The sequence below is a fragment of the Pteropus medius genome, unplaced genomic scaffold, assembly GCF_902729225.1.
Source record: "Pteropus medius unplaced genomic scaffold, Ma_sr-lr_union100, whole genome shotgun sequence".
NCBI classification, from domain to species: domain Eukaryota; kingdom Metazoa; phylum Chordata; class Mammalia; order Chiroptera; family Pteropodidae; genus Pteropus; species Pteropus medius.
Window position 1 is genome coordinate 35,131,035 of NW_024354875.1, and position 24,800 is coordinate 35,155,834.

At 33.0% G+C, this 24,800-nt stretch overlaps 1 protein-coding gene across 3 annotated transcripts in view; it reads right to left on the minus strand.

Annotated features, from left to right (window-relative positions):
• The window catches only part of LNPK (lunapark, ER junction formation factor), a 61,165-nt gene that overhangs the window by 33,985 nt on the left and 2,380 nt on the right, over positions 1-24,800 (minus strand). For 2 of the 3 annotated variants that reach the window (XM_039855997.1, XM_039855998.1), the window contains exons 2-6: positions 21,659-21,747; positions 20,184-20,225; positions 19,257-19,444; positions 10,386-10,444; positions 2,025-2,065 (exon numbers count right to left, since the gene is read on the minus strand). In XM_039855997.1, coding sequence (XP_039711931.1) covers positions 2,025-2,065; positions 10,386-10,444; positions 19,257-19,444; positions 20,184-20,225; positions 21,659-21,685 — 357 coding nt within the window. In that variant the 5' untranslated portion in view covers positions 21,686-21,747. Of the gene's footprint in view, positions 1-2,024; positions 2,066-6,576; positions 6,595-10,385; positions 10,445-19,256; positions 19,445-20,183; positions 20,226-21,658; positions 21,748-24,800 lie in introns of those variants that run through there. The other variant, XM_039855999.1, reaches the window with a different exon arrangement.

Consider the following 24,800-nt stretch of genomic DNA (forward strand, 5'->3'; position numbering starts at 1 on the left):
CTAAGGAAACCACCTTTAATAAAATGTCAAGTAGTAAGTATAATGTATTAATTTTGTTAACAAAAGAAAAGGTTTAGGAGTTGAATAATTTTAGACTGAGTTATTTTGCCTGTAGGCATTTCAACAATGAAAGTATTTTTAAGCTATAAATGTAGAATTTAAATTTAAACATCAACAAATAAGTTTTTTTAAAAGATCAGTTTTGATTACATTTAGCTTATTCTTAAAGTATTGTCCCTTCTTTTCTTCTCATTACCAGCACAATCGTTAGCTAGCACTGTGCTACTTACTAATTCACCCTTAACACCTATTGTTCTAAACAAAGTGTAAAGCTACTCAAACAAAGCAGCTTTGTTAAGGGCTTGAGCAATAAAGGCCAGAGACCAGTTCCCAGTAGCAACAGTATTATAACCAGCCACAGTCAAGTCAATGTAAATTGTGTTCCCTAATTAATAAAATGAGTTAGAGCAGCCAACATATTTTTCTTTAATCATACTGCAAAAGAAATGCCATACTGAAATATTCTGTAATTCTAATGCTTCATGAACCATTTAGATATAGACAACTATTGAACCCTGAACTGAATTTCCCAACTGTCAGGCCTAGATGAAGCATCTTTTATGTTGAGATTCCTTCAAGGGCTATTAAAGAAGTAAATAGCTAGGCTGACCCTTTCACAGAATTTTCCAAGTTTGTTATGTTACTCTATAGAGTTTTTACCTAATCATATGATCTCTAAGATTCTGTTATCTGATGTGATGCCACTGACATTGTGACAGCTTATCATCACTTAGAACTTTTTATTTTCTTGTTGTTTTTTTTTTCTTTTTTCTTTTGATTTCTTCTTTGTCTTTTCTACTTTAACTACTATTTCTCCATTTTGGTACAAGTAGGGCTTGGCTCTGACCACCACTACCAGCTCTTCTTTTTATCATATCAGCAAACCAAACAAATCATATCACAACTTCTATATTACTGATAACTATCACGATTTCTCACTTGAATTCTGGCTGCTCCATAATGTACAGAATGTCAGAAATATAATACAATATAATGGAAGTATATCTATACTCCAATTTAGGACAATCAAAAATGTTAATGCAATTTTGATAAATAACCTCACAGAACACTGAAGAAGCATCAAACAAACAAAACAGATAAAAAATCCTTTCAGAATTAAAGTTCCTTTATTTTTCAGGTACTTAAAATCCTTAAGGCCAGTGTCTTTTATTATCAATTCACAGAATAATTTTTAACATTAATCTTAACCTTCAAAATTTTTATTAGTTTCATGTATAATTGTAACATATTACATGTTAGACTAAAATACATTGATCATTTACATCTAATTAAATTTCACTAAATTTCCATATAACATGATAATGCTATCAATGATCATTTTCATACTTCTAAAATAATTATATAATAAAGTATATGGGAATTCAAGTCAAAAACCAAGTTCAGTTCACTTATTAAAGACTACAATATATCAACTTCTAAATATCTAGGGCCCTTCCTCTCTTACTCTTGGCCCTCTTTCCAACACATACAAAGGATGCATTTAACTGGCCATAGCTACCCATTTAATGAGAGTTCCTGATAGAAAATGGAAGAAACCAAAGAAAAAAAATCTCTTTCTCCCCTTTTATTCAGCCTTTTCATGTTAAACTTGTCTTTTACCTCCAATCTTCTTGTTTCTCTCTCTCCTAACCTAATCATGTTAAGAAAACCTGAGAACAAACATATGTAGATGTTTGGTCCTTTTTTGGCCCTTATCAATAATCGATCTGGACACCCATTTTTTTCCCCCCTCTGCCTCATTTAGTCCTCCAAAATGATTCATTTATTTACTTCTCAGCTTCCAACTAACATAGATTTTTTTAAATTTCTATCAAAAATATTCATAACTTAGCTTCATCATTAAAATGCTATCTTAGAGAGTCATTACAACATATAAACATTAATGATTCACTTTTTAATTTATTAGTTTTATATAAATTAACTTTAAATAAAAGTTAACTTACTATTTTTTTCTTCTGGGATTTTAAATCATCCAATGCTTCATCTAGAAAACATGATTCAAATCAAAGTTAAATCAGATATTAAATTACTTAGGTATAAGAAAAAATTATGCCAAATGATATACATTAAGCAACCAATCACAAGAAAATGTTCTCATTTTAAGATTTCTCACCAATGTGTACAGATAGAAATTATCTCAATCTTTACCCATATATAGTTCATATTTTTGCCTATATTATACATCACAAGCTAAGTAGGGAAAAATGGTTTTTACATAGAATATAACACCTTTCCAAATTTAAGAACATATATTTTTAAAAATATTTGCAGAAACATCACTATTATTTTTCTTTCCTTTCAAAATCCCACCCAAATTTACAAAATTAATACCAAATCTCTTTGTATACATTGGTAATAAAAATGTTCTCATTGTTTATAAGGAAATAAATACATAATATATTTTATTAAGTTATTCAACCTTCAAGAAATTGAGCACTAATAAAGAAAACCTTTTGAAAATCGAAAGTATATACCTGAAGGGGGACTTGGAAAGAAAGGGGATACCAAACTTTTCAAAATTAAACTTTTCTAAGATTTGCCTGTTTGTTTAGGTGACCATAGTGTGTGTAATATGAAGAATCATTTCAAAAATTATCACTTATGAATGTCAATGTCTGATTTACAAATGTACCTTAAGTTTCTATTTTTTCTCTAGAAATATTGTCAATGTCTGCTTTACAAATTTATTTTAGGTTTCTAGTTTTTATCTAAAAACATTTAACTAGTTATATTTTCACTATTTTTATGAAGAAATTCTGCTATGAAGAGATATTCCATATTTAATATTCTAATTTTGCTGACCATTGCTTTTCTGTGAGTTAGAAATATCATGATGAGTACTTAATGTGGTAATGTCAATGTTTATTTTATTCTTTTAGCACAACTATATGTCATTGCATAATGAACACAATGATTTGCCTTTTTGGGGGGGTTTTTTAATTAAAAATTAATGCTTTGTGTTTTGATAACAAAAGTCTACATTCCATTGTACTCTAAAAGTGCAACATTTAAAGTCCAATTTTCTTTTCTGGTTCTTAAATAATAAGTATGCACTAGGCAAAAAAATAAAATAAAATTGTCACAATAAAGCAATACAGGTGGCACTTGAAATGCTGTCAAGTTAAAACTACATCACTGATTTTTTGTGCATCCTGCAACAATCTGAAGTGTTGAGAGCACCACATACAGACTGTCACAACTCAACTCTGTCATTATATAATGAATGCCGTTAGATAACACATAAATGAATGGGCATGGCTGTGTTCCAATAAAAACAATAATTTGAATTCCATACAAATTTAATATATCACAAAATACTGTTCTTTTGAATTTTTTCAATTATTTAAAAATGTGAAAGCCATTCTTACATCATGAGCTGTACAAGGTGGTAGGCAGGACTTGGTTCATAGGCTTTTGTTTGCAAATCCTTAATATATAATAGGTTTTACTTGTAAAACAAAGAAAATAAAACTAATAAAGAACAAAAAGCAAGGATACAACCAATAACTTCAGGCATATATGTGTATATGTACATGTGTGTGTATATATATGCATACATATATATATAGTACCTGATATGCTTTAAAAGAAAAATGTATAAGACAAGACAATCTTTTATGATGGCTATTTTAAATGTACATGTACTACCTAATCAAATGAATTAGTAAAAATTTTTGAAAGGATCCTTAAAGTAAATTTTTAAGCAAAAATTCTTTTACATATTAACCAAGTCCTGATATGCCTATTTGTAAGTAAAATATTCATACGTTTGATTTCCTTAGAGAATTGTTTCCAAGGACTTTTAAAATAAGGTTTCTTATATATTTTTAACTATTTTATTAGTTCCATGAAGTCAGAGAGCATATTTGTTTTAAACTTCTTCCTATCCTCCCAGCAGCTACTATATTACTAAATATCACTGGAAACAATACCATAAGCTTAATTTCTTTAATCTAATAAAAAGTATCAATATCTTTTAAGACCGTATCAAACATCACACTTAATGGTTAATCAGGAACTAGACAAAAATACTTGCTATCTCCACTTCAATTCAATATTATTCTGGGTCTAACCCATTAAGGCAAGAAAAAATTTAAAGGCAAGAAAATTTTTAAAAATGATTGAAAAAGAAAAATTAGTACCATCAGCCCAAATGTGTATAACACTTTCGGCACTTACATGCTTTCACATATAGTTTTGTTTAATACCTGTAATAGTCCTGCCAAAATAAATACTCGTTTCCATTTTATAAATTAAGAAACTAAGGTTCAGAGAATTTAAACTTATTGGTAGGAAAAAAAATATGGTCAGTGTGGCTGGAGCAAAAGTGAAAAAAGAAGAATAGAAGGAGGTGAAGTTAGAAAAATGACAAAGGCCAGAGAATTGGGTAAGAATTCAGATTTTACTCTGGTTGCAATGGGATACTACTGGAGAATTTTAAGCAGAAGAGCCCCAAGATCTGATTTATACCTTAAAAATAGAATAGTTAGAAAGTCATTGCAGTAGTGCAAGCATGAAATGATACTGACCTGAATTAGAACAGAAGTAGTAATAAAGAAGGTTAGAAGTGGTCAGATTCAAGATATTTTTGGAGGTAAAGATGGTAGGACTTTGAAATATATATTAGATTAAAGAGGAGAAATATATATTAGATTAAAGGGAATATGAAGTCAAGATATGGTTTTTCCCCCAGATGATTGTATTAAGTCAGGATTATATTCCAATAGGGACAATACAATAGAAACAGATAACACAAAAGAGAGGATAATTCCAGGAAAGGATAACTGCAAGAGCAGAGTTCTTGAGATGGCCAGAGTATTCAGAATCTACAGCATAAATGGAGGGCTTAGCCATAGATAGGATCCAAGTCAGTCTTCCAGAATACCATGAAGATAACATACTGAATTACAGATGGGGCTAACTTGATATATTTGGTGGCAAAAGTAGCTCCCATTTGTTTACATCTATTTTTCTCCATAAAATGAGACTATCGGGTAAGAGTTGCCAGGTAGACTGTGGGGTTTTGTTTGTTTGTGGCTTCTGAATTTTTATTTGATTGGTTGGTTTTATTTTGGTTTGGTTTTTGGTTTTTGGTTTTTGGTTTTTGGTAAGGAGGTATTACTAATTTGAGAAATACAACCTCACAGATTTCTGGTCAAGATGGCAGACTACTCTATATATGCCTATATATAGATTAACTGCTATACATGCCTCCTCTCACAACCACATCAAAATTACAACTAAACTATAAAACAACCATTATTGAGAATCACCTGAAGTCTAGCTGAACAGAGGTCCTACAACTAAGGACAACAGAAGATGCCATCTCGAAAACAGAAGGAGGGGCAGAGACACAGAACAGGCTAGTCTCATACCTGCATTTGGCAGTTAAAAACTCAGGAGGGTTTCTCAGCTGCAGAGGTTCCCCTGGAGGAGCAAGGGGTCCCAGCCCCACACCAAGCTCCCAAGCCCAGGTTCCAGTGCTGGGAAGAGAAGTCCCCACAATGTCTGGCTATGAAAGCCAGTGAAGATTGTAGCAGACTGAAAGAGAGGGCTGCTAGAGTCCCAAGTGTTCCTCTTAAAGGGCCTGCATGCAGACTGATTCATTGACAGACTCACTCAAAGCTCCAATGATAGGGCAGCATCTCCAAAGGCTCCAGGGACATACAGGGAGGACCTGAATTGTCTGGCTTCAGGGAGAGGGCTGAGGGGCAGCTTCTTCCCAGACAGAAGTGCTGGCAGAATCCATTGTTTCTTTGTTGAGCCCTCCTCCCTCCCAGCATGCAGAGGCAGGACGTCACCATATCAGAGTCTCCACCAACCTAGCTAAGATGGTTGTCCTGTCCTGGTGATTTCCTAAAACGCTGCCCTACCCAACTTGTGGGCCCACCCAAACCAAATCCAGTGGCATTTCCATACAAATAGCCTGTCTTGGCTCATGGTACAGGCTTTCCTAAAATCTCTCAAAAGTTCGCAAAACTCAAACAAGTAGCATCTGGTCTCAGTATGTCCCTTATCACTAGCTGAGCAGCCCTAAATCCAACACTAGTGGCAGCCAGCCTTGGTTTATAGCTTGGACTCTCGAGGCATTTCCAAGCCCAGCTTAGGTGGCAGCCATCATAGATTGCCAGCGGCTCATGCCAGGTGGTCCTGAGCAGGGCATAGGCTTGAAGCTGAACTTGGCCTGTGGCAGGGCCCCTCCCAGGAGGCCCTGGAGCCGCATGCTTGTGGTTGGCTTCAGACCAAGCCAGAGCACCAACCAGGGCAGTATCTGAGGATGACACACCCAAAGGGCAGACAGGGCAGGGACCAGTGTCCTACTAAAGTGAATCTTACTCCATAGGGTCAGCCCTACACAATAGCTCCTCTACTGTAGTCACCAGCCAGCCCACACAACCAATTACCCCATGGGTCAATCCCTCCCATTGATGTGCAAACAGCAACCAAGGCTCGAATACAACAAGAGGGCAGACACAACCCATAAAAGGAGCATACCTGGAGACCTGGCTCAGGCGAACAGGGAGACAGTGCCACTGGGCCCCACAGGACGCCAACTACATAAGGCCACTCTACTAAGACCAGGAGACATAGTAGTCCTACCTAATACATAGAAATAAACACAGTAGATTAAATGAAGCAGAGAATTGAAATCAGCAGTTTGGAAGATAAAGTGGCAGAAAACATCCAATCCGAACAACAAGATGACAAAAAAAAAAAAGAATCCCAAAATAGGATAGTTTATGGGACAACATCAAGCATACCAAAATTTGCATAAGAGAAGTACCAGAAGGAGAAGGGAGAAACCAAGGAACTGAAAACCTATTTGAAGAACTAACAATGGAAAACTTCTCTAATCTGGTGAAGGAAATAGACGTACAAGCCCAGGAAGCACAAAGAGTCCCAAACAAGATGAACTCAAAGAGCCCCACACCAATACACATCATAATTAAAATGTCAGAGGTTAAAGAGAAAGAGAATCTTAAAAGCAGCAAGAGAAAAGCAATTAATTATCTACGAGGGAGCTCCCATAAGACTGTCAACTGATTTCTTAACAGAAACTTTGCAGGCCACAAGAGATTGGCATGAGATATTTAAAGTGATGAAAACCAAGGGCCTATAACCAGCAAAGCTAACATTTAGAATCGAAGGAGAGATAAAGAGCTTCCCAGACAAGAAAAAGCTAAAGGAGTTCATCAACACCAAACCAGTATTACAAGAAATGTTAGAGGGACAAATAGAAGAAGGAAGAGGAGGAGAGGAGAGAAAGGGGAGGGAGAAGGGGAAAAGGGAAAGAGGAAGAGGATCAAAAATATCAATAAAAAAATGGTAATAATTGCATATCTAGCAACAATTACTTTAAATATAATTGAATTAAATGTTCCACTCAAAAGATAGGGTGGCTAAATGGATAAGAAAATGAGACCCTTACATATGCTGCTTACAAGAGACTCACTTCATATCAAAAGACACATACAGACTGAAAGTAAAGGGATGGAAAAAGATGTTTCATGAAAATAGAAACAAAAAAGCTGGGGTAGGAATACTTATACCAGACAAAATAGACTTTGAAACAAAGACTTTAACAAGAAACAAAGAAGGACTCAGTAATCCCACTGGATATTTAAACGAAGAAACCCAAAACACTACCTCAAAGAGACATGTGCATCCATATGTTCATTGAAGCATTATTTACAATAGCCAAGATATGGAGGCAAGCTGGGTGTCCATCAATGGATAAATGGATAAAGAAGAGGTGGTACATATATACAAAGGAATATTACTCAGCCAAAAATGAATGAAATCTTGCCATCTGCAAAGACATGAATGGACCTAGATGGTATTGTACTGAATGGAGAAAGTCAGACAGAGAAAGACAAATGCCATATGATTTCACTTACATGTGGAATCTAAAGAACAAAATAAATGAATAAACAAAACAGAAACAAACTCATAGATACAGAGAACAGGTTGCCAGGATGAGAGGAGGGTTGGGGTGGGGGCATGAAAAAGGGGAAGGAATTAAGAAGTTCAAATTAGTAGTTATAAAATAGTCATGGGGATTTAAAGTATAGCATAAAGAATACAGTCAATAATACTGTAATAATTATGTATGGTGTCAGATGGGTACCAGATTTATCAAGGTGACTGTTTCATACCTTATATAACTGTCAAATCACTATGTTGTACACCTGAAACTAATATTATATGCAAATTGTTATTGAAAAATTAAAAAATTATTTAAATAAAAAAGAAATACAATCTCAAACAATGCTCTCAAAGAGAATAAAGTGAATTTACTAGGGAACTATAAAATAGGGCTGTGCAGCAGTTTCAGGTGGACATTTGGTATTTGCAATCATAGATATTTTAAAATAATTCTGGTCATATTTAATTTTAAATTAGTTAAATGAAATAAACATTTCAAAAGCAGATTCTCAGTTTCACTTGACATATTTAAAGTGCTCAAGAGCTATATGTGGTTAGTGGCTACCATACCAGATAGCACAGATCTAGAATCTTTCCGTCATGGCAGAAAGTTGACTGAATGGAGCTGCCCTAGATTAACTCTGAATTTGAGCTGGATCCACCTGGCTATTGGCAAGTTCTTCCTGTGAGATGATTCTCTACTCTGTGTTTGACAAGTCCAGAAGTAAGTGAAGTCTGTTTAGTTTACATGTAGCATAGGGAGTTCACTCTAGCAATCAGTCTCTTTCTTTCCACTCCCATGGTCATTGCTCCCAGCCTTTCCCAAGTAGTTTACCAGCCCCCTCATTTTTCCTCCCTCATCTCTAAAGAATCCATGTGTCTTCCTGAAATCCCTCTTTGATCCCACCCTTTGAAGAAGAAAAGAATAAAAATAAAATTAAATATGTCTGGTCACCATGTTGTATGATGTTCCTCTAACAAATTTAGCTTTTCTAATACAGGCATAGATTAAGCATATAAATATTTTTAACCAGGATAGAGTTTAGCCAGTCGATTATACAATATATAATTGTATTTGAGCAAGGTATAGTTTGCCAGACAATAAGGCTGGGAAAGAAGGCAAAGGAGTCAAGGGAGTCTGCAAAAAATCATCATTGGACTAGACCACAGAGCCTAAACTCAGTAGAAGTCATGAGCAAGGAGGACAGTTTGAAAGTAATATATCTGTGACCATTATTTGGATCCTGAGCCAATCAATCAAGATATTTTTAAAGTAAATGATATTTATAAGATAATTGGAAATTTAATATTTTTATATGTAATATTTTATGGCATTAAGAATTCTTTTTAAAGAAACAAATAAACTAACAAAACAAACCCATAGATACAGACAACGAATTGGTGGTTACCAAAGGCAAGAGGGGTAGAGAGAGGGCAAAAATGGGTAAAGGGAATCAAATAAATATAAGATGATGAACGGAAACCAGACTAGTGGTAGTAAGCATTCTATAATGTATACAGATTATCTAATTAGAATGTTGTACACCTGAAAGTTATAAAATGTTATTAACTGAGTAACTTTGGGATTTTTTAAAAAAATGTTTAGGTATTATAATAATTGTGTTAATTTTTTAAAAGTCTATTATGGATACATTTGGGATATACTTCAAAATAATACAGGAGATGGAGAAGTTTAGTGGGGGTAAAAATGAAACGAGATTGACCATGAGTTGATAATTGTTTAGGTTGTGTGATAGGTATATGAGGGTTCATTATACTATTCAGTCCACTTCTGTACAGGTTTGAAATTTTCTATAATCAAAAGTTAAAACAAGAAAAGAAAAAGATATGTCACATATAAAGTTCATTTCAAATGAAATTTGCCTATCTTTGGTTAATTATAGCTCATAGTTTTAAGACCTAAAAATCTTTAAAAGCTGTATAGACACAGAATACAGAAGATTTTATCATAATTTACATATTTCAATAAAAACAAAGGCCTAGAGGCTGCGAGGTTAAAGAAAATGGTGCAATTAAAATAAATCAAATGATATACAACTATCACATTACTCTATAATAACGTAAGTTTTCTATTAAGATGAATTTAACAAATATAATTTCTCTTGATTTAAAGAAATGAATTGTTTCGTGTAAATAATTCTTTAAAAACAAGGCAGAAATAACACAAGTAAAAAATAGAATCATCTTGATCATTCATAACCTTTCTTATGCTTTACAGTAAACAATTCTTCAATATTTACAAAATTACATAGTCATTTCAATATACCATTTCACAACCTACCATTCAATTACAAGCCAATGCACTATAAAATGGTTTTTTTAAAATGCATTTATACAAACTCAGATATTAAACTTACTATTTCTTTCTGTTCTCTTGGAAAAGAAGAAAATAAGCACTGTTCTTATGCTCCAAATGCTACAGAGGAAGCAAAATTCAGAAACAGAAACCATCATTAGGATAAGTAAATTATGAGCCATATAAAATGAAAACAAATACACATTTCCAATTAGAGTCAGGTACACTGTTTCCTTTTATATGTTGAAAATCAAAAAGTACTCCTTTCAGAGACCATCAGTCTACCTGTGCTTTCAAAGAAGGAGTTCTCAATCTAAAATCCATGAACCTTCTGAGGGTCTTCTAAATCGCAAAATTGCCTTTGTGTTCATAAATGCATTTCTTTATAGAGAACACTGCTTTCATTATTCTCAAAAGTGTCAATGAACTCCACAAAAGATTAAGAACAAATTGTAGAATCCCTTCTTACTAAGTAAGCATCAACTCCAAAGATTTGTCTATTCCCATGCATTAAGGAAAAAGCATGTTTTACAAATCTAAAGCATTATACAAATGTAAGTTTCTACTCCTTCCCTATTAATATTTGAGGGATCTTCTCCACTAAATAGAATAAGCTATCTGGAGGAGGAAAAAAAAAATCTTACCTTCTAATAAATACTTGATAAGTAAATTTAGCTAAACACTTCCTTCCAAAGATTTTTTGAGGATAATTGTTTAAGCCTTGCATTAATAAGACATCGACTGACATTAAAAGAATTAAAAAGAAAATCAAAGAATGATCCTAATTACAAACTTGTCGAGGTTCTTTTAAATTCAAGGCAAATATAGCAAAATACCTCTTTCTCCATAGAACATGGCAGAATAAGAACACAAACATTATTCATCATTTTATAATAGAACTATCTGATACAAATTCAGGTAATAAATATAAAAATTAGTTCAATACTCTAAAATATTGCTATTCTTGGGAGTTGGCCTACAAGGTAGTCACCAGTGAACTCTGTCTTCTGGTATGCACACCTTTGTCAAGTCCTCTCTTACTAGTGTTGGTCTGTGTGACCAATAGCATATGCCATAAGTAATAATATGTCACTTCAAGATTAGGTTATAAAACACTATAGCTTCCATCATGGGCCTCTTCTTCCACTCACTATCTCTCTCTCTTGGATTACTCATTCTGAGAGAAGCCAGCTGCTATGACATGAGAATATTCAGGGAACTCTATAGAAAGGCACATGTGGCAAGGAATACAGGTCTCTGGCAAACAGCCAATGAGAAGTTGAGGCCTGCTAACAACTACATGTGAGCTTAAATGTAAATTCTCCAGCCTTAGTTAAACCTTGAGATGACTACAGCCCCAGCCAAGAGCTTAACTGCAATTTATATATGAATAAAAGATCCTGAGCCAGAATCGCCCAACTAAGCTGCTCCCACATTCTTGCCCCTCAAGAACTGTGAGAGAAAATAAACATTTGTTGGTTTAAGCTATAAATTTTGGGCAATTTGTTACACAGCAATAGATAACTAATACATGCCTTATATATTGTTATAATTTATTTTTATGTGAAAACACCAAATAACCAGATTCCTACATGGTACTTGGACAACTACCTAAGCACTAAAAAAGACCCTGAGCATTGTCCTTATCAAGGGAAGGTAGATGAGAGAAGAGCTTAACAATCTGCTCGTAACCCTCGAGGATCCTACGACAGTAGAAGTCTTACTATTTCTCCAATACAAAGCCACGGAAACAATGGCAAGTTAAGAGAGATGATTTAGAGAGAAAAAAAAAGTACAGGGAAAGAAAATAGAAAACACAAGAAAAGGAAGTGCAGAGATAATGACTGGAATTCTGTAGGAAATCAGTAAATTTTCTTAAATGAGTAGATACTTTTAAAAGCATATATAATCGTCAAAGTGTAAAAACTACGAGAATTGAAATACATTCCATTACTTCAAAATAAAATTCATTAATCTCCCTTTATGGACAATAAATTCTTTTGGTTTTTATCAGAACTACAGATAGAAGAAAATGAGCTATAAAACAACACAAAGTTCTATTTGTCAAGTCTTCAAGACTTGAAAAGGTAGAACATGAGTTATACTTTAAGGATAAATTAAATAATTTTTTTGTATTTTTAAAATAAAATTTAGAAAAAGAATTAAACTACTTCAAGAATCTGTGTTTTAGTTATCCCAACAAAGGTTTTGCCCTCCCAATAATTAAATATGATGTATGAAACTATGGCAACATATTTTGTGAAGATATTAAGGATACTATTACTGACACCTACTTTGAGAATAGTAGTATAATCTCCTTTCCCACCTCCTCTCTTAGAAATCACCCAAACAAGAAGAACAAAAAGAAAACCACGAATTCCTTTTCTGGTACAATTAAGATGTAGCTAAAACCCAACCCTCAAAATATGTGAAAGGGCTCCCAAAAGCAATGAAGATCATTCAGAGTCTCCAAAGACTAGAAGCAGAAAAGGAAAACTTTATCTCATAAAGAAGTAGCAAGATAAACTTCTCAAAGTGTAAAGCCTAAAACCCATGTTTAGAACAATGAAAACAGTATACATGCTACAGGCAGAAACTTCTCAGTTAGGTTCCAACGATGACACAAACAAGGCAGAGCTTAAAGAGAAATTATTCATCCTTTTTTGTCAAACTTAAGTACTCTCTTTCCAACAACCATATAAGCCTTATTTAATTTATTAAAATGTTTTCAGATGAGATTTAAATATTATATAAAGCTAAAAAAAAGATATACAGGTCTCAATACTTATAACTATGTTGACTATTTCGTCCATTCATTTAACCATCAACAGCTTATCAAGAAAAACCTTCACATTCAGACAAACTAATAACGATTATTTATTTTGGTAAAATAAAGCAGGAATCGAGCTTTCCTTTTTTATCTATTTATCAGTCTAGTTATTTGTTTGTTGATTTATTTTTGGATATAACAACACCATTTCTTCCCAATTATTTGAAATGTCATTTCTATCATATATAAAAACCATATATAAAAATTCCTTTGGGGATTTATTTCTTGATTCTCATGTCTCTTTCTTTGGTCTGTGTTTCTATTTACATACTGTACCAAACTTTTAATTAATTTTTGTAATGCATTTGATGCCTGGTAGAACTGTTTCTCATTCTTCTCCTTTTTTAGACTTTTCAAGACTATTCATATGTGCTTATTTGTCCATTAAAAATTATAGAATAAGTACACCAAGATTTTAAACATATTGTCGGTATTTTTATTGTGATCACATTTTTAGATTAATTCGGGGAGAATTGAATTCATTACAATATTGAGTCTTCCCATCCAAGAATAGAATGTGTCTCTTAATTATGTCTCAGTACATAATTCATTAAGTACAAAATTCTATCAAGTGAATATCTATCGATATTGCAAAAGGAATACTTGCAAAATGATTTTCTTATCTACCAAAGTAAATACAGTTGATCCGTGAACAACACAGATTTGAACTGCTCAGCTCCACTTACATGTGGATTTTTTTCAATAAATGTATTTCCTCTTCCTTATGATTTTAAAAACATTTTATTTTCTCCAGTTTACTTTATTATAAGAATACAGTATATAATACATATAAGATAGAAAATATGTGTTAGTCAACAGTTTGTTATCGGTAAGGCTTCTCGTTAACAGTAGGCTATTCATAGTTAAGATTTTGGGGAGTCAGAAGTTATATGAGGATTTTTGACTATTCAGGGGGTCATTGCCCCAACCCCCTCTCTCCCATTGAAGAATCAACTGTATTCTCTTGAGTAAATATCAGGAAACAGATATCTTCTCCTTTAGAGCTAGAGCCAACTACAGTTGATGAGTGATACTTTGTATTCTTATTAGAGTGTCATGAAACGAATGTTTAACTATCTTCAAAAGGCTACAAATTATGTTTGTCAACCTTCCAGCTGGATTGAGGAAATATCTATTAACAGCTAGTGGGAGGAGGAGTGTGAATGAGGCATAAAAATTGTTAAAACCAAAGCCCTACCCTCAAACGGCTTTCAATTTAAGTAGAAAATGAGAAAACGTGAGAAACCCGGCCAGGACCACCTTCCTCAGTTCTCTTGCTTAAAATTTTCCCCCATAACCAATTATAAGAGGTGCAAAAATAAAAATAAAAATAAAATAATGAGGAAAAATATGACCAAATCTTCTGGGAAGGTCAACATTTTATGCTAATTGGTCTCTGAAATGACCTTACAGCAAATGGAATTTCTAGAAAGTTATGATCTGTAAGAATAAGGTATCCAGGAATAAAAGTCTATAAGATTGCTTAAAGAGTTCTTTAAGGCAGAGATAAAGCTTAATTATTTTTCACTCAGATAATGAACTAACTCTCAAAGTAATGCATATCTGCCTGCATAATGCAGAAATACAAAATTTTAACTGTAACTCAAACCTTCCCTCACTAAGGAGCATAGCCTTAATGACTCCTATGAAATAAGTTCATCGTTTATGTTATATTTTCAGTTTCGGTAAGAGCTGAAAAGATCAGAGAGATATAAATATATTATTCAATCTGAAAGGCAGAAAAATAGGCTAAAATCACACCAAGTTCCTCCATATTACATCCTGAAAAGAAGATATAATAAAATCTCAAAACATATAGAGTACTGATAGTCTACTACAAGATAATTTTGGAATAGTTGTGATTATGCAATATATGCTTAGCCCTGAATCCATGACCTCACTGTCCAGTAAAAGCATTTGGGAAATTTGGACTGCAGAGATAGCAGATACTTTTTGCAGTTATCAGGTAGATTTCTAAACTTTGTAATCAATGTAGACAGTAATGAGTGAAGTAATGCATTTTATTGCTCCTTCTGTCTCTATTTCTTTAAGTAAACTGTGGTCCTGGCCTCAAAACTTTTGTTTCCAAAGGAAAATAGTCCAGGGACAAGCTTGGGCAATAGCTCACATAACACACAAAAGAGTATGTCCTGTGGTAAGTCCTCCCTCTATCTACCACAACATCCACTTTCACATTATTGTATTTTATTTCATGCTTTTTTGATTGTCATCAATCAGAAGAACAATTCTATTCTTTGTTAGATAACTGGTTTATGTTTCCAAAAGTGAAAAGCTCACTGAAACAGAAGCTGCAGCAGTTGAGAACCAGGTCACAGATGTGAATAAGACAAAGTGAGAAATGGCTCTGAAGCTTAACAAGCCAAGACATACTAGACACAGGTGATGCAGAACAGGCAGAAGGACACAGTAAGGACAATACAGCTTCATACTCAAAATAGAATGATTAAACTGAAGAAATAACATACATTTTGAAAGCATTTTAAATGATGTTTTTCTCCAAAAGAAAAAAAAAAAAATCTGAATCATAAGAGCAGATCCAGTAGCTCACGATTTGTGGATAGCCATTAAAATAAGCACAGTAGTCAGACATTCTTTTGTACTAGACACAAATCATTTATAATCAGAAAATCAATTCTTCATGAAAATGGATATCAAGTGAGTTTTTATAGTTTTTAAAGATGCTTACATCAACTGAACATCTCATCTCACACTTACTCCCTTTCTAAATTTCTTTTCTCCCCTTTTTATGAAAAAAATAAAAGCAAAACAAGGGAAAGGGACTCAGCATTATAAAACCCACTACTATACCTGAAATAAGAAGCATTCCACAAGATTTCAGAAGAGAAGGAAAATAAAGAAATGGCAGAGACAGTTATTTTGTAATATACATGGACTCAATTTTTGGCTCTTTTATCTATATACAAAGTTAAATTTTTATGAGCTCCAGGAGTTCCAACTTGAAAATATGCCCTGTACTAAAGACTATACAAAAAGTTTTTTACTGTAGTAGTCCCAAAGAAAAAACCCTTCCCCCACATTGTCAAACCAAAAAACGTAAGTATCACTTGATTCCTCACCTCCCATTTCCTCTCATCAAGTTGTCTGTTTTACTTCCAAAATATTTGCAAGTCATCTGTTCATCTCCACTGCCAGTGGGCACTCCAATCCATCATCATCTTTAGATTAAACTTCTCTAACGGCCTCCTAGCTGATCTCCCCATTTCTACTCGTGTCCTCCTCTAACTCAAGTCTCTATAAGGCAACACATATGATCCTCTTAACTTAAACCCCATCATGACACTAAAACCTTTACAAGCTTCCCATTTCACTCATAATAAAATTCAAACTTCTCTCCATGATTCTCCATGATCTAGATCCTAATTCTGCAAGCTCCCTAGTACCACTCTTCCTCTCCATCACACATTCTAGATATACCTATCTTTTTGACCTTCAAATAAGTCATGTTCTTCCCTACTTCACACCCTTTGCATTTTTTCTCTCTTCTTGGAAAGATCTTCTCTCAACTCCTGAATTTTGGTTTTGTTTTTAGGATCTGAAGAACAGACTGATGTAAGAAATTCAAATAATACCAAAAAGCATTTGGAAAAAAGTAACTACTTAAAATTCCACCACCTAGAATTACCATTAATAATTTGAAAATAATCATTTCCTATATCTCTCTATGGATATATGTTCTATTATACACTGTGTGTGCATGCGTGTGTGTATACGTACGTACGTACATACGTACGTACATACATACATACATACATACATACATACATACATCCCATAAATTCCAACTGTTTACAATCTGGTTCTTTTTCATACTTTAGTTTTGAACTCAAATACCACCTCCTCAAAAGAGACCTTCCAGGACCAACCTAAAGTAGCTTAGTCCTCTCAATCACATTACCCTGTTTATTTTCTTCATTATACTTATCTCTCTCTAAATTAACTATGTTTATTTACTTGTCTCCATTTTTTTGTCTGTCCAACATCAATGGAATGTAAGCTCCGTGAGGGCACCGATCTTGTCATTACTTTCTCAATCACTAGAGTCTAGGCCAATATCTAACACATTGCAGGTGCCCAATATTTACTGAATGAACAGAAGATGGCTTTGAAAACATTTATAAGCTGTCAAATCCTAAATTTATATCTCCTATTCAAATTTCTCTCCTAAGCTTCATACTAATATTTAACCAACCCATTTGGCAGCTTTATCTGAATAAAAAAATACAAGTATTTTAGTCTCAGTGGGTCACCAAACCTGCTCCTACTCACGTTGTTCCCTATTTAGATGACACTACCATGAAACAAATTTCCCAAGACATAAACTTGAATTTTATCCTTGATATAATTCTTCCTTCTCACCCCATATCCAACTAAACACCAAGAACCTCTCCATATCGCCTTAATTCTACCTCCTAAATCTCTTCATCCTTTGTGCTTCTCTTCCCTGCTACCAAGCACTATCAATTATTTCTCCCCTAGACAACTATAATAACTTTCTGAATTGCTACTCTAAATCCACTCTTATTCCCCTCTAATTCATTCTCCAAACCACAGCCTCAATGGTATTTTTAAAGTAACAATATGATTCTTAAAAATCTCCGATGGCTTTCTACTACTCTTAGATTAAAACCTAAAATTCTTATCATGAACTAAAAGGTCCACAAGAAATATCCCTTGCCTAACTATCCAGACTTTTCTCTATAATCCAGTCTTCAGCCTTCTTTCAATTCTTTAAAACTATCAGGCTCTATCCTCCCTCAGGGCTTGCAAATATGCTGTTCCTTCTGCCTAAAATACTACCTATTATGTCACACCACTCTTGATATATATACTTATCTTTTAGGTCTCAAACTCAAACATCACTTCCTTGGGGAGGCTGTGGTGGAAAGAATACTAAAGATATCCCCCTCCTTCCCCAAGATTTTCATCCTCTGGTTATACAATCAAACAGTCATCTAAGTACTGCTGTGAAAGAACTATGCAAAAATAATTAAGTACTACTCAGTTAATTTTAAAATAGGGAGATTATCCTGGATTATCCTGGTGAGTCTAACATAATCTGTTAAACCCTTAAATGCAGAGCTTTCTCACTGAGGGCAGAATAGGAAGTCAGAGAAATGCAACAGAAGTTGGCCAATAACCTGATTGAGCCTGTAAGAAGATTCTCCCCCCAGAGACTCCAAGTAAGACCCCAGACCAGCTGATAACCTTGATTTAGACCTGTATGACCCTAAGCAAAGAACCCAGTCAAACCACCTTTTCTGATCTACACAACAGTAAGTGATAAAATAAATGTGGGTGTGTTGCCAGTTTGTGGTGCTAAGTTTGTGGCAGCAATAGAAAATAAATACAAAGGCCCTTCTCTGACCCCGCCTCCACCCCAAACTATGTAAGGGCCCCTGTTAAATGCTCCATAGCATTTGGCACTTTACTTTCACAATATTCATCATACTTATTACTTAATTTAATGTATACAGTCTAAGATCTACAGTCAGAATTTTTGTATTTTTGTGTACCAAACACCATTATAATCCAATGTCTACACAGTTATTACTCATAAATGTTTGTTGACTGAATAAACAAATTTTTTATTCAATTGTCTCTCAAAATTCTCAGTTACAACACACCTTCTGTAATGTGCTATCTTATAAAATATTTCTTTACCAAGGACCAATTGCTTTATAGCAGTGACTAAAAAGAGGGGAAGAGAGGTGGGATGAATGGAACATATTCAGAATCACTGGGGGCAGTTCTTTTTGTTTTACAAAACCTCCCTCACTTGCCAATATCCACAATCTGAAATACTCCTAGGAAAGCATGATCAAAATCTATTAGAGAATCACAAGATTGTCATATAGAGCCATTATGACTAATGTTACTGGGTCATATTCCTCAGGTATGTTGGATTGTAAATAAAGACTTAAAGTAATATTTTCTAACTAAAAAAAAAAAAGCAAATTTATTCAATCTAAGATATTGTTATTTCCTAATAAAAAGTGACTGCTATATTAAAACTATCTGGTCAGTAAGAAGAAAGTTCAACAAAAAGAATAATTTACTTACATCAATGGGAAAGCAAAAAACGGGAGTGTCATGGCCAGTCTTGCTGTAAATTCATCAGGAAGATACCACAAGTATACAATTAAACATGTAAACAGATAGAGAATTGAGGAGTAAAGAATTAATCTTCCAACCCATAATTTTTGTAGTCTCTGATTTTTTTCCCTAAATTCTTCCAGTGCTTGAATTTCCTGTTAAGAAAAAGTTATGTTAGTAAATCTCAAATTTCATAAGATATTAAAATGTTAACAAAAAATTTTAACATGATAAAATAATATTTTTAAACAGAACATAATGAAAAAGAAAACTAAAAATTAAGTTAAAATAAATTAAAATGCCTATTTGGACAAATCACTTTTTTACATGCAAAATTAAGATATTATGTTTAACCTATCAAATTAGCAAAGATCAGATGTATGAAACTGGCAACAACAAATAGTATTTGTTAAACCAAAGAAGTAATAATTCTCCCTGTATAAGGCCTATAAAAAAGTCTGGCTATAAAAAGAAAGAATAAAAGTTCTAAGAACGACCCATATTATATTCTTTCAATCTATTCATCATTTTCAGTATTCCCAAGGAATAGCCATTGTTGTAATGATAGAAAGCAGAAAAAGCTGTGAAGTTTGTGGACTAATAAAAATTGTTGCAGACTATCTTATAATCAACTTTATCCTATCTGTAACATTGATTTACACCAGGCCATAGATCTAATTTCTTTCTAACAGGCTCCATTACCTGAAACAGTCTTCTTAAGCCACTGATAGACTTTGGATTTCTTTGAGATCATGTAACATTAAAGTTCTCATGCTTACTCTATATCATCTCTAAATTCCCATACCAAATCCAGGCCCCAAAACAATAGGTACTAAAATAATATTTACATACCACCTAAAATGAATTAAAACACCACAGAGCCAGAGAATATACCTTATCTATATTTTCCAGAACTTCTACAGTTGAAGGTTTTGTCTAAAGAAATAGAAATAAGAGACAGCGTTAAAACTTGTTACTGCAAACTTAGAAACACCTTAATTTATATAATCATAAAATAACATTTTGATCCAAAATTGTTTTTTTCAAATGTTGTCAAGCAATATATATTCCTCTTTATTTATAAATAAGATTTAGGTTTAAATAACTTCTTTTTAGTCCTAGAAGTACTTTCAACACCGATAGATCAATTTTTACCATTCTTAAGCCCAACAGCACATACTTTTATAGAGAGAAAAAATTTCCTCTAAAAAAATGTTTCTTAGATATGATTATTTCAAAAATATTATATATTAAAAAATTCAAGACTGAAGATGGTCTGGTTTGCTATTGCTAAAAGTTCACTTATGATTCTGGAGGTCAAAATCAATAGGCTACCTGCATTCTAAATTCCTAAAATACTTTTCTGAAGATCAGATTTACAATGACATCTAAGAATACTTCATTATAGCAGAGTTTATTTGCTAAAGATGGTTTTTATACCACCTAGAATAAAAACCAGCTCATACGACATTTGAGAAAATATTTACCAATTACATATTCAACGATCTAAGAGGCAATGAATATCAATTCATTGTAGTTCCCACGAGAAGTGTTAACATTAGGTTGAACCATATAAAATTGCTATTTATGTAAGTCAAAGTTGTCGAATATTGGCAATTTCATATGGTTAGACCTAACAAGAAAAACAAAGGAAGAATAGATAAATTTGATCTTCAGGTAGAACTGTTAAAAGTTTTTAAAGGGGAGGTTCAATACGATGCCAGTTCAAAACAAAGCAGTTCCACTAATAGTTCAAAACTAAACTGTGTACCAACCATTGCTAGATTCCATTATTATGGTAAAAAGGGGTCCAAAAATAAGCAACATAATTTGTCCTAGACTACATTATCTCCTTTCATATCAGAGAAGAGCATTTATCAATATATTTTTTTTCTAGCTCTAAATTTGAGAAATCTCCTCTGAAGGCTTAACCTATAGAGGTTTTGTTATCCTATAATTCCTAAAAGCATATTTAGTGTGACTTTAGTAAATATTTGTGACAAGCTTTAAGCAAAAAGATATAGCCTGTAAAAACATAAGTATTGTATAAAATACTTAATTTTGACTATCGTACAAATAATACTGAAATTAAAGTACTATGAGAAGAAAAAAAAGATAATCATTTGTACATGAATACACAGAGAAATAAAAACAATTCATAAGTCAGAGTGAAATAATTCTGTTAAACAAAAACATCAGACACTACTATAGCAAGTAGAACTATTAAAGTCAAAAAAAAAAAAAAACCCCACTAACTCGTAAGAAAGAAAAATAATTAGTCAGAGATAATATCAAACTACTACTCAAGTCTACACCAAAAGGAGACTTTTACAATTAGCTTTATTTTTGAGGCTATAAAGAAAACTTACCCTCCATCGAGAAAATAATCCACCCATCTTTTACTTGTAGAAACTGGGCACGATGATAAAAATCATCAATTGTCCAAAGGAATTCACAACTAGAAATAAAGCAAGCATTTACATTTTTTAAGTTACACTACACAGCATACCCACTATAAAATTTAGATGATGTAATACTGCCTAAAAATACTACAAAAGATTATTTAGACTCCACTTATGTGGAATTTTAATTTAGACAGTTTGAGGATAGAGCCTACCTTTTAAAAAATCCTTTCTTTCAAGCCAGGACATATTTAAAAGTGAAAATAAAGCTGGAAAGGCTTTTTAATGGCAAAGCATTTCAGAAGAGTATATTCATACCACTTTGCGATTTTGTTCTTTAAACTAAAAAGTCCTTTTAACTTTAAAGTTCTTTAAACTTTTGTCCCCTGTGTTGTTCCTGTAAGAAAAGTTTTACTATATTACTTTTATTCTACATGCTTAAATACAACTACTACTATCATTAAGCTGTCTCCCAACTAAACAAGTTATTTGGTATTAAGGGTGTTTTACAATGTTTAGAATAACATCACCTTACAAAGCCAACTGGATTTTGAAGAATAAAATAAGGGTTATAAGGCTATCTGTGACATTGAGCAAATCACTTGCTTCTGAGCCTTAATTTTCTTTTCTGTAAGTTACAGTTAACAATACTACCACTTTTCACAGGGCAGCCTTCATTATTAGCATTTTACTGATAAGAAAATTAAGTGAAAGGAGGTTTATGGATGTGTTCAATAGTCCAGAAGAAACATGGCCTAAAGCCACTCTATCTTAAGACTTCTTGTCTGTTCACTACTTTCAACACCCATATAAACATTTCTCTCTTAAACTGTCTAAGTCTCCTTCAAGTTAGTTGACTTTCATGTCAGCTAGCTGTATATCCCCTTCTTTTAGTTGTTTTTCTATTACTCTGAAATGTATTATAATATTACCATATGTATAAAATGTATCAGCAATATTTCATTCTAAATCAACTTATTAGTCAATAATTCTATTGATTAATGTATATATATATATATATATATATTACCAGGTTATATACATTTTTTCCAGGATACAGTTATATACTACCAATGTATGAAACTACTTCATTTCCATCAAAAAAAAACCAGGCCATGATTCTAACGTTTTTTAAAACCATAAACATAATCACAAAATAATGCCAGTACCAAGTAATTACAATCACTCTGCAACATGATAGGTTGAAATTAGCATAAGCCATAACTATCTTGGACTTTCTTCGTTAGAAAAATAACAAAAAGACTAATTATAAAACACTTTCACTTACAAAGTAATTTTTAGAGACAGAAATATCTATAACTTGTCCTGAAAATTTTGAAGTTTATAACTATAATGAATTTTATAAGCCACATCTAAGTTGCAATCTAAATATTAATCCTTCAATATTAACAGTATTCAAATTTCTAAAATGCAGTTGTAGGAAATCCAAGAACTTTAATGAATAAAAGTATATAAATTTCTGAGTTAAGATATTAAATAGATCTTAAAACCTTTTGAAGATACTAGTAATAATCATCAAGAAAGATGACTGGGGAGGAGAGAATTAGATGAACCACTTTAACTTGGTATTTTCAAAGTATACATCATCTCACTATTTTGGAACTAACGTACGGTGTCTAGCACAGTGTTTTATATGCAATTGACATACACATTTTGGTTTGTAACTGAGTTACATGCCTCTAAGTTAAGTTTGTAGCTATCACAAAACAGAATTTTTAATATTTGAAAATAATAACAATGATGATACGAATTAAATACTTGGTAATACTTACTCTCTAGCAGGCCCTAAAACAAATGCTTTACATGAATCTCATCACTTAGATACTACTATTGCTCCATTTTACAAGTGAAGAAACTGAGGCTAGGGAAGTGAATTTGCTAAGGCCCCAATGATATTAAATATTAGAGCCAGACACAGCACCTTAGTTTTTATTTTTTTTAAAGCAACCAGTTAGTTCCAATAACACAAAATCAGAACTAAAGTCTGCTTTATATAGATTGAAATATTTATATATAAAATATATAAAAGTACCTCTGACACTGTCAGTTATTGGAGTAGAAAGTGAGTTAACTAACACAAGAGATAGTGTTAGTACAGTGTATCATGTAGCCCAATTCCTTCATCTGATTAAAAAGCATAAATCTGCATGGAAGAGAAACTATAATGCAGTTCCAGCTGGGGGAAGAACCGGCACTAGAAATCCACAGGTACTACCTTTACTTGTTTATTGCATATCACTTTTAAAATAAGTATTACATGAAATATATGCAGAAACTTGCAATTAATACCAACTTCGACATCAATTATTTCCTTGGGGAATTGTTTTGGTATTAACAAAATAAACTATGGCTTAACCTTCAAGATCTCTGAAGCAGAGGATTGTGCTTTTCAATTTGTCCTCTATAACCACATTAGGACAATAATCACTAAATGCCATATCCAGGCTTTCAGGTTCATAATCAAAGAACCAGTCAACTCTCATGTTCCGGCAATTTCCCTATCAAATTCTGGTATTTGTTAAAGAAGGTGATTTACTATTATGCATATGTAATGGTAGTACTCTCCAAAAGATATGAAAGCATAACAAAATTAAATAAATCAACTATTTTTCTATAGGTTTAATTTCATACCTCTTCTATTTTCAAACACTTTTTCCCTCCTTGCCATCCAAACGTCTCCAATTCCTGTGGCCCATTACTTACTATGAAACCTTGGGCAAATAAGTTACTTACCCTCTCAGTTACTCTATATCTTCATCAGCAGGGGAGAGTTAAGGACTCTCTTAAAATGTTGAAAGGCTTAAATGACATCATACATTCTAAAGTACTTAGAGCAGTGCCTGACTCATACTAATTTCTCAATACAAATTGTGTTTTAACTTCTATGGTCATTGCTGTTTTCTAGTCCATTTCTGCTTCCTTTCAACTATGGAAAATACATGGGAACCAAATAACTAGTATTTCTTTCTGAAGCATAAAGCAATTCGCTTGCCCTTGAGTGGACAGACGGCTCAATCTCAAGTGGCTTGTCCCCAAGAACTCTTCCATGATCATGTACAGAGAGTTTGTTTCCACTCTGATATCACAA